The 12,001-nt window shown below is 42.9% G+C and overlaps 1 protein-coding gene across 1 annotated transcript in view; it reads right to left on the bottom strand.

The window, feature by feature from the left end:
• LOC144719646 (transmembrane protein 132C-like) overlaps positions 1 to 3,250 on the bottom strand; it is a gene marked incomplete at its 5' end in the record, with an annotated part of 78,956 nt that extends 75,706 nt beyond the window's left edge. Inside the window, one exon of the mRNA XM_078595783.1 lies at positions 2,361 to 3,250. Coding sequence (XP_078451909.1) covers positions 2,361 to 3,250 — 890 coding nt within the window. The remainder of the gene's footprint in view (positions 1 to 2,360) is intronic.
• Positions 3,251 to 12,001: the final 8,751 nt, after the last annotated feature.

Here is a 12,001-nt window from a genome sequence, read left to right as displayed (position 1 = left end):
TATGCTGTCGTGCAGCAGTGGAATCACAGTGCAGTATAATTTGAAGGCAATGTCTCATTGAAATGCCTTGCAGTCACAAAAAATCAAATGTTTTTTTTTATTTCCATCAACAATATACGTTAAATATTGTTTTGGCTTATTTATGTGACTGGTCATAATATGCATGAAATACTGATGACATTCATTCTTTATGTATTGGTTTCACAACTTTCTCACTCTGTAAATTTTTCAGATTTATTGCAGACATTTTAAAAAAGTTTTCTTTCTAAATAGATTACGAAAAAAAAACAATTCAAGCATACAATTAGATTCGTTATTTGAAGTAGGATATTGCCACCTATGTATAACATGCAGAACAATGTAATTTCGGTTGAAGTAATAATGCGGTATTTACAAGCACTGCCCGCACGTTTGAGCCGGATACACGGTAGGGTGGAGGATGGGCGGGAGGGGGGTGACGTCAGTACGCAACAACCCTGCTCAACAATGTGGAATGTGGGTGACATCATCACGCAGATGTGCGCAGTGACATCACCCGCGCGCCAGCAGACAGGCCAGCCAGCAAAACTTTTTTTTTTCCAATATAGCATTCAATTTCACAGAATTAGCTTTAAAACATTAGGGCAGCACCCCAATGTGGTGGCTAATACCACCTGTTTTGCACGGACTGTATTTGATCTGTTTTGTATTTACATCACGTCAACAATTAAAACCGATGTTCTTTGTAAAATAATTATTCCCATCACATTTTAGCTCATATAGCTGCGAGTGCTATGAATCATACCTTGTGTGCAACATACATATTGCGCTGCATCCTTGTATTATAGATTACAAGGATAAGAGCTTTCATGAATACAAATCAACATAATAGAGAGGCCATAATATTTGGCATCTATACCAGTTTAATTAGATTCTCCCATATTTCTGCTAAAAATGTAATTTTGCCGATGCAGGGGGTATCTCAGCACATGTCATTTCTGCAGACATTGTGAATATGTCCATGATAATTAAAATGTAGGTGGTGGGTAATTTGTTTGAATGGCAGGGGTAAACATCTGTGAGTGTGCAATGCAAGCTTATTTACAGCCACGGCTGAAAAACTACCTTCGGCATTTTTTACGCATTTCCTTTGACTTTCAAGTGGGTACTGATCAAAGGGCCACATACACATTTCCTGATAAAAGCCGCCAGGCAAATAGCTGCAAAATATTTAATTTCGTAGTCGTGGTAATTATGCATGCCTTAAATGTTTGGGTTTACCTGCACCTGACAGTGAAGATTAATCAAAACGGATACGACAATATTTCAAAGACTTGGTTTGAGATGAACATTCAAAGTCAGACACGCCTCATCTCTCTCTTACACAATCAGTTGTTGTTTTGCCACCACATCTGTCATATGCATAATTAGAGATAATAACGTCGCGGTTTAGATTGTCATATCAGATCAAGTTTGTTACTTAAGTGATAAGAGTAAAAAAAGTTGAGCATCTTCTGAAAATCTCGCATTTTCATTTGTTTAAGGCAATGCCTTAACAATTAGAATTCTATCGATTTGCTGAAGCACAATGCAATTTCATTACACCTATACACTGTCTGTCAATATCCAGTTTGTATGAGCTCATTCCATTTCATTTATTTTTAATCATAAGTTATATTTGTTTCAACGGCTAAATTGATCCATGTTTTTTTCCTGTAAATAAGTATTGTGTTTTCAATTTTTATCGATTTTTATCCATGAAGCAATTAATACTGCATTTTATTCTGAAAGTGAGCATTTTTATTTATTAATGAAACATTGTAAATGTTATTATAAATGATGTTGAACCGTTTAATTGTGCGAGTGTATTTTCACATTCACTCAACGAAGCAATGCATATTTTCAACGGTAGCGTACAAAACCGTTTAACTCTAATAATGCAATGGTAACAAGCATTTTATTTTATGCAACAAAAATATTTAAAACTACACAATTTCCACACACTCGTGAAACTTTACATGGCATTAAAGTAATTTGACCAATCTCTACTGCAGAGGCAGGTATTATTAAAATCAAATTTTCCCAAGCTCTAAACTCCACTTTAAAACCATTTATATAAAAAAGTGTCACAATCTATATGTACTTTATTATCATTATTTACTCCGTGAGAAGCTTTGAACGAGTGATGTAGATTTGCACACGAATTGACAAGTAGCAAGGGGAAGAAGACATGTTCATTTCCATATTTGCTTGGCGAGCCGAACATCAACACATTGAACGTTTTACAGCCTGCATTGACGCACTCGTGGGACAGAACAAGCTGTCAAATGCTTTCACGGTCCTAAGCCATCAGCTGAGTAGAAAACAGACAGGTGGCTCACCTTAGGGCAAAGTGTTCCACGCTGGAATTTTTCAGGAGCCCCACAGGAATGCGTATAATCTCCCCATGTCTGATAGATCTGGCTGGCAGGTAGATCACCACATTGTCATCCAACCTGACCTCATGGCGAGGTGGTGACTTTGGAGGTTGCAGCAGCTGTACACTTCCAACCCATTGTAGATCTGTCCGGGTTTCTTCCTTGCCGAGAACGTGGACATATGTGAGCCCTTGGCTACCCGCGGGTGCACAATTTCCAGACTCCTCGGGGCTCCTCAGGGCGTAGTACAAATCCACTGGCAGCGACTCGGGAGAATCTCCATTGGAGGTCATATCATCTGGCAAAAACCAGCTGGATGGTAAATCGATCTCTCCTAAACACATTCCCAACTTTCCTTTCAACTGGCAGGATGTCCTCAGCTCCTGGGCTCCAAAGAAAACGTGCAGGTCAACACACGGCATCTTTTCAGAAGCGCTGTGTTTATCCCAGTCTCGCCCCAGAAGACAAAATAAAACCTGAATGATTGGCCTGTTTGAGAAAATAATGTTCTCCGTGAGAAAGGACTTGAGCTTCCAGTTGGAATTCAGATCAGATAAACTCTGCTGCTGTGATGGGTTTCTGAGTCCCTGAATAGACATAGGTACTGGCTTCCAGGTAGAGAAAGGTCCGTAGGTGACGTTGAAGATAGGCTGCATGCTGGTACTGAAGACAAAGAAGGGTTGGACGTGCACTTGCAATGTCGTGGGGTCGATCTCAACGTCTTCGTTCGTGTGCTTAAGAAAGAAGGAGGTCTCCGCATTTAAAAGTTCATAGTTAAACACGGAATTGGTGGACGTTCGACTGGAATCCGAAGAGACTTTGGCAGCTTCTAATAAGCCTGTGAATAAGATTAAAAGTGCACAAAGAACAAAAGCATGTCAGTCAAAACGAATAGAAGGATTTTTTCAGGTAACGTGTAACAATGCATAGCACGTATCATCAATATTTAATATGTACACATGTGCAATTTTACATATACAGACATCAATTAATTACATTTGTTACTATTCCAAATAAAATCAGTTTTGCTGCTGTTCCCAAAAAATAAATCAGTGGCTTATCTCTGCAACTCACCATTAGAAAACATTTACTCATAATAAACCAACTTATTTATTTATATTATCAGGTAAGGCCCACTGAGACATATAGCTCTTTTTCAGAAACGACCTGGTCACAAACGATAGTTCATTGAAGTGGCTTATCACGTGGATATTTATAGCACCCAAATACTGTAAACATACATCGTTTCTAAATGTGGAGGGAAAAACCGAAGGACCCGGAGAAAAATCCACGCGACCGAGGGGAGAACATGCACACTTCAAATATACAGACACGAGGGTCTGGTTTGAACCCACAATCTCCTGCATACCAGGTGAGATAGTTAACATCTCATAGCAGTTCTGAAGAAGTAAGTGTCTATTTAGAAAACTGTTTTCTGCTTCCAACCGCATCACTGACATAACGCACAGAATAAGCGCGCATGTATTTCTGCGCGAACCCCACAAATACTCCCGAGGCAATCATCCAAGCGACACCTTTGTCTGAAATAGCCAGAAAATATGCTGATGCCACTTACACGTACCTGCTTGATTTACGAGCATCACGACATTGGAATTTGAAGTCGCATTCAATCGCCGTACTTATTATGATACAGCTGTAGATAGTCGATCTTCCGTTTGGGGCAGTGGAAATGATCTCGCCGAATCTTTCTTTGTGAAACCCTCCAACAACATTTTCGATGAATTATGGCGTGTGCTGTCAAATTGGCTGCTTGTGTAGTGACGATCTTGCCTGTAAGGCTTGCCAAAGGGACGCGACAAATGCAGTTACTGCTCATGAATAAGCAAACGTCACGTTTTTTGCTTCGTAATTTTTTTTTTAAACAACATGTTATTAATTAATTTTAGTGTGTCTTTCTCCTGATTTTCAGGCTTGCTTGCCGTGTCATCGCACTTGCAGCACCACGTCTGTTGACCACTCATTGATATGCTAATTTTTTCTCTAACCCCCCTCCCTCGCTCTGCCTCCGCCCCCCCTCTGTCTATTTAAGGCCACCCCACAGAGACGATCACCCCTCTCTGTTACCTGTGTTGCTCTCGCTATGTATCTTGGTGATATTTGTCTGCTAATATGTCTGTCTATAGTTTTCTGGTTAGATTTTATGTCGCTATTTCATTATAACTGATGATGATTGCTTGTGTTGCAATCGAAACGTCGTATTCTATTATTTAATTTAATTTATTATTTTATCTTTAGACGTGACTTAACCGAAAGAACCAAATAATAACATGTTATTACTACGATGTTTCGCATGGGCCAGTTTGTTGGCAATGTGAAGGTGGTCTGTAACCACTTTCTTGTTGGACCTGGAGGGAGAATATATATTTGATGCCACTGCTGTTTGGGGATTAAGATGTGTGGTTCAATAGATAATGATGCCAGCATGGATGCACATGAAACGCGCTTGGGATGTAATCACTTGTCGGTGACATCAGACTCCCCACTCAATTTTATCGGGGGGGGGGGGCAAAACCAGCAGGAAGCTGCCATAGAAGCACTTCAAAAGTTTCCAAACTATTTTTTTTTAAATCCTTTATATTAGGTTCACTTGCTTGCTTGCTTGCGCGCTTACAACCGTGCAAATCTTTCGGTCGTTTTTTAACCCACTTCCCGTGGTCCAATCGAGCTGACATTTTGCACACAGACTCGTTGTGCGTGACAACTTATTTTCGTGAAAAACTTTTTCAAAAATTTTCCACTTTTTAGGAAAAAAAAATTGTCATATTTAATTTAAAATACCAATGTGATAAAAATGAAACTCTTACTCAAGAAAAACAGAAATGAATAATAAAATAAAACCGATGCCACGCATATAAAGGATTTATAGTGAAAAACTTTGATTTTACGGGTTAATTTTTTAAACCATATGGAAAGTGTGTTTTTCGCACGAGCTGATGTTTACTTCGGACGTTAGCCATGTCAGGGTGGGGTTTAGCCAAACTTCAAGAAAGACTAAACTTTTGCGCTTTAACTCTTGCTCTACACCTGCTCAGGGCTTTGCGATGGCATGCACAATGGGGTAAGTGTTGGTTCATACTGAGCTCTCAACAAGAATTTGACGAGGAATTATTTTCCATCAACACACACTCGCCAATTAAGCCCCCCCCCCCCGATGTGCGTATCTACCCAATTAACGGGCAGCTGTACGAAAGCCGCGTTGGCAGTTTGTGACGTGATGGGCCGAGCCCGTGCAAACGAACAGCCTCGCACTCACATTAGTCCATGGCGTGCGTGAGAAATGTAATTGCAAATCGAGTAAAATGCAATGGAATTTTGGTGTTGTTTTGATGATACATTCTAGATTTGAAGCTTTCGTGACTGCAAGGATTCATATTCTTAGGTTTTTTCGGTAAAGTCACGTAGGTAAAAAATTAAAATTAAGCCTCACCTTACCATATTAATAAAAAGTGTGCCGTACTTGGCCCTTCCCCTCTTCAACCATTATATATACGGAGTGGTAGCTCTTGTAATCTCTCATTTACTTGATACAGCTGTCGTGGCTGTGACGGTTCCACCTGAAGACGGAAGCTTGTGTTGCCTCCGAAACGTCGTGATTTTTATTTTATTTTACTTTTATTAATTTTTTACCTACGTGACTTTACCGAAAAAACCTAAGAATATTGATGATACATTCCATCGTTTGCAGCCCTTTGCCAAAACCGCAGCTGGATGAAGGTCACCCCCTCCCCATGCGGTGTCAATCGTGGGGGATGATCAGTGCGGGGTGGTGAAGGTGCGGGGGGGGGTTGAACTAGTTCAGAATGTGACGCACCACCGACGCTAGCTATTACTCTTAGCTTTTTTCGGTAAAGTCATCGTGTAGGTAAAATATTGAAATAAAATTTTTTAAAAATAAAATAATAAAAAATCACGACGTTTCGGAGGCAACACAAGTCTCCGTCATCAGGTGGTACCGTCACAGCCAGATTTGCTGCATCAAGTGAGGCAAGGATTCAAGATGCAAGCTCTTAATACAAGTTTTCCATTCATTGGCTACCACATTCTGATAAGCCCCCCCCCCTCTCCTCCCCCTTAACTTGTATTTAAGAGCTTGCATCTTGAATCCCTGCCTCACTTGATGCAGCAAATCTGGCTGTGACGGTCCCACCTGATGACGGAGACTTGTGTTGCCTCCGAAACGTCGTGATTTTATAATTTAATTTTGTATTAATTTTAATTTCATTTTTTACCTACGTGACTTTACCGAAGTAACTAAGAGTATGAATCCTTGCAGTCACGAACGCTTCAATTCTAGAGTTAGCTATTACCTTGAATCAAACTCATGTCATCGGATTCAAAGCGTAGTGCGATGATAACACCGCACCGCCACTCCCCCGCTTGGTGTTTCAATCATAAAGAAACCATATATGCCAGGAGAAATATTTCATTCAAACCTCTTTGTAAATGCACACACTTATTAATAGCAAGAGTCAGACTGGCGCTGTTTTAAAATCTCTCACTGCACTCGGACAATCGTCAATATTTTCCAAGCGTCGGGGAATGCTGAACAGAGAGGGTCAAATGCAGTACTCGATAGACAAGATGCAAATCTTGTCATCTCTTAATATGCCAAACGGAGCCAATTTGTTTCGCACTGATTATTGCTAATATGGTCTTAACATACCATATTAGCAACGCCGATGTGGTTATAATTTGCAATATACGAGCATGACAGATACCTAACATTCGTGAATTTAGTTTCCCTTAAATAGCACTTGAATTGTAAATTAGCAACTGCAATTTTATGTATTTTTTAAAAGTATGGATGTCTCAGTGTCATTTGAGAATGCTCCTTATTAAGAAATCTGAACATATATCAATGCAGGAACCTCCTGAAAAAATATATGGATATATTTTGAGACTTGTTCAAGCTTCACTTGAAAATGTAATGACATTGTTATCATAGCTATATTACTTTAGTGAGAATTATTTGCCAAAATATCCCAAAACATGAAAACATTATGCAAACATGTATGGAATATTAATAACCACAGTATATTAGGCTTCTCCAGTGTGAGCTCTCATGCCCTTTCAAAACATCTGGCTAGTTTATAGCCAGATGTTTGGAAAAACAAAACATCCGAGTCAGATTTGGCATGGTACATAAAATACAGAAATTTATATCTGGTACAAAATATGTATTACCGAAGCTATCAACAGAAGGTGTGTACAGGATTAACTGCACGTGTGGTAAATGTTATGTTGGGCAAACAGGACGAATGATCAGCACGAGACTAAAATAACATTAGAGAAAAATTAAATTCTCCCAAGGACACTCAATTGATTTTGATAATGTTGAAGTTCTGTCCAAAAACTAGCTATTAATGGCCAAGACTAATTAGAGAATCTTTCGAAATTGAAATAAATAAAAATTAATTTAATCGTTCGGGTAGCTACCGCCTTAGTGTTGCGTGGCAGCAAATCATCAAATAATACATTACTTAAATGCATGCCTACAAAGGGCAGCGTACTTCAATAGGGATAACCGTTGGTAGGCTATTTTAATACACACAATAGGCAGGAAGGACAAGTTCAAAGAGCTCGCATAATGCATAATGTACGTTGACTCAGTAACCCCCCCCCCCCCACATTGTGCAAGAGCACGTGGTAAACACATCGACGCCTCTATATAAGGAACGGAACAGTAGACTTCTCCACTAAACTGGCTGTCGCCTGATGAAGCTAGTTGTAATTACTGGCGAAACGTCGTACTCAGATTGTAAATGTTGTGGCTTGGCTCTCCAACACACCGACGAATTGGCATGTTCTGTTTCCGTGACAACCCTTACTAGCTGACTGTGTCGGGTGGTGGCGGGTTTTAACGGCACATTTATATATTTACGCGATCTAACCCAAAACACCTCTATTATGAATGTGTATTTTATAATATTTCGCATTGATAAGCATCAATTATTCTCATTGACGGATATAAGCGATATCAATTTTGAAATTACTTTAACACGGCATTGTTTCAGTTCAATGTATGTATTTGTTTTTAAAGCAACGGTTAAACCATCAAAACCTGATTCTAGATTTGAAGCTTTCGTGACTGCAATGATTCATATTCTTAGGTTTTTTCGGTAAAGTCACGTAGGTAAAAACATTAAAAAGTAAAATAAAATAAAAATCACGACGTTTCGGAGGCAACACAAGCTTCCGTCTTCAGGTGGTACCGTCACAGCCACGACAGCTGAATCAAGTAAATGAGAGATTGCAGGAGTTACCACCTTCTCCAACCATTATATAAACGCAGTGGTAACTCCTGCAATCTCTCATTTACTTGATACAGCTGTCGTGGCTGTGACGGTACCACCTGAAGACGAAAGCTTGTGTTGCCTCCGAAACGTCGTGATTTTTTATTTTTATTTTACTTTTTAATGTTATTACCTACGTGACTTTACCGAAAAAACCTAAGAATACATAAAAACCTGCACTGAGGATGTAGGCCATTCATCCTCCCCTCAATCGCTTGTTTTCCGAGTCATTTTAAACGAAGTCGTGCAATTAGATGCTATCCAAAGATAGAATTCTAAACCGCAGCAGTTTTCCACGTACGCCATCTCATTTCTCTCTTTGGGCCCCAGATTTAATTTCTGCTATACATTCTAGACATTGCTTACATAAAATAAATATTTGTGTACGCAGAAAAATATTGTTTTCCAATAGTGTAAAAAAAAATTAACCTTTGTGAATGTCATGGCTTCCATTCAAAACATGTGAAGCGAGCCCTTATTACTCTGGTAGTGCATTGTCTTGAACTGTGCGCCTTTTGGCGTCATCTGGTCGAACACCATATGAGACGAGGCTCCAAAGAAAGCTGTCTCTGGTGTGGACCAATCAGTTTCAAAGTCAATGCATAAATTATCAGAGTATTGTGTTTTTGTTTGCATTTGACTGCAAGTATTGCGGTTAATGTAGACACGATTCCTTGCAAAAGGTGTCAGTTTTGTTGCCATAAAAAAGGGGAAAACCCCTATTGGTATGTGAAGCGTTGCCTAATGTATGGTATAATTATTAATCGGCCATATCTTAAAAATGTGTTTATGTGAGGCTATGGTAATCATTGACATTTAAAAAGTGCCTTGTGCTTAAATGTGCAAAAATCATCTTAACTTCCAGAATGAGATTAACTATACAGTACAGTATTGTAGTTCGTATGTTTCTAAAAGGAAGTAAATGTAATTCGTTAATCTCTAAGCCATTCAGATGAATATTTGTGAGGAATTACTGCTTAAGCAAGGCAACATTGCATGGCTTTTATTACTGTGCTATCTCAAGAGTGAAGGCAAAACCATTAAGCATGAGGCTGAAATACAGAGCTGTGCCGATTTGTAAAGAATTCCCACAATATATTGTGGCTATTGCAGTGAATTATTTGCTAAATAACCAACAGGAGATACAACACTTGTCTATTGCCTTGAAATGTATTTAAATTTGTGGATATTACAATTTTATCCTACGTATGATATGAAATAAATGAGAAAAAAAAAACAGTTTGGAAAGGTAAAAGGACTCGTGCGGGAAAATAAAGGTTAGAAGAGATGATGACCGCTGGTCAGGAATAAGTGTGAAGTTTGCAGCCAAGGCAAGGAACGTGCCCGAGACGAGGTCTACAACGTAGATGGAGCGATGAAATCGGCTCGTGGATAATAACGTTGCAGATGTAGGGGTGTTAGAGAGAGAGCCCGTTATGCATGGCAGCCTATGGTAAACAAACACAGTAGGCGGGGCTACATGTGTGCACGAGCAGGTGCCCTCTGCGACGTCCGCGCCAGACACCCTGGGGGGTCGATTCGGTCATTATGATCCCCCGGGGCCCCACCCCTCAGGGAGGGGTTGGGTATAAAAGGGGAATGTATCGAAGGGCTCGGGAGTGTTGTGTTAGCTAAGAAGAGAAGACGGAAGACGTCCTAGATAGAGCCCTGGTCTCCCCCTGGCACGCCGTCCTTATCAGGACCGCGCAGGCTCGAGCCAGTGGCGTGGTACCAGAGCCAGAGCCAGTGCTGGTCTGGACTCTGGGTACCGGGCCCGACTGACCAGTGTCGGGCCAAGATAGCCTCCCCTAGCCCATTAGAGGAGGACTCAGAGGCAGGCTAGGGTTAGCCTAGAGGTGTGTCCTCAGATAGACGGGTGAGGGGGCCGATACCCCCTCAGTGTGTATGTCACAACGTGTGGTGTTAAATAAACAAGTGTGCCTCCAACTCCGGTGTGAACGAGTCATAAGCGTTACTACATCTGGCGTCAGAAGTGAAACAAAGTACGAACATGGATACACGCCGGACGACTCGAGTCGGGGTACCAGAGCCAGAAGACACCACTGCAGTCGGAGGGCCCGAGACGGCTGAAGATGCCATCGACCAGCCGGGGCTGGGCGCATCCACGCCACAGCAGCTGGAGGAAGGGGAGCCGTCGATGGAGGGGCTGAGGGAGGCGCACGCGAAGCTGACCGAGCTGCTGTACGCCGCAGCCGCCATGCTCGACACCATCACGCAGCTGGGGGCTGCGGGACCGCCACGGGGCAACGGCAGCCGACGATCACAGCGCCTTCCCGCCATTTCCACGGAGCAACATTTTGAAACTCCCGCCATCGCCGCAGCTGCTGTTGAGGGCGTGGCCGCTCTAAGCATCGCGTCCAACGGCGGGAGTACAGTACCTGCCGCGTCACCACCAACGGGCGGAACGTCACCACGGGTGCGACCGGCGATGCCATCGCTGGTTCGTGCCGACGCTGACTTGAGTGAGGCGGACGAGGGAGTGCGTTCTTCCTCTGCAGCCGCTGCCTTACATCAGCGGCTACCTCCACTCAAGGAATTTGTGGGCGAGGATGGCGACTGGGGCGGCTTCCAGCGGCGCTTCCTCGCTCACCAGGAGATGGCACAGTGGACAGACGCCGAGGCTCTCCGCGCGCTGCCAGCACTTCTCGACAGCGACGCCCTCGCCACTCTAACATCGGCTTCGAAGGAGAGGCGCTCCACGCTGCGGAAGGCGATGCAGGTGCTGTCGGCGGTATATGGTCCACCATCGGACTGTCGCCATCTCTTTTACGATCGCCAGCGGGGGACGAAGGAGTCGCCCCTGGCGTACCGCACAAGCCTCCTGGCACTGGCGAAGGAGGCCTTTCCACGAATGGATGACGAGGGTGTCGACGCCATGGTGACAGAGAAGATACTTTTGCTGGCGGACGACTTAGACATCGTCATTGTCGCACAGGACGATGCAGAGATGTGCTCCCTCCAAGCGGCCCGTCTTCTCCACGCAAACCTGTCCTCTCAACGACGGAAGGCCAGCAAGGCGGCGAGCGGGCGTGCCGTCGCTGCAGCCACCCTCCCGGCGGAAGAGGTTTGCGCCATCGACCATCAACGGCAGCATGGAGCGGGAGTACGGGAGGACCGGGCCGGTTCAAGCCGTCTACAACATCCATCGTCGTCACCAGCGCTTCCACGCTGTTACAACTGCGGCATCCGGGGCCACGTCGCCTCGGGGTGCCGCTCTCCTGGGCAGCGCAGGACGACACCTCAACGGGACGCCGGCCCTCGTCACAAGCT

Source organism: Lampetra planeri, chromosome 6, assembly GCF_965212315.1.
Source record: "Lampetra planeri chromosome 6, kcLamPlan1.2.h2, whole genome shotgun sequence".
Classification (NCBI taxonomy): domain Eukaryota; kingdom Metazoa; phylum Chordata; class Hyperoartia; order Petromyzontiformes; family Petromyzontidae; genus Lampetra; species Lampetra planeri.
This window is presented reverse-complemented; position numbering and strand designations above follow the sequence as displayed.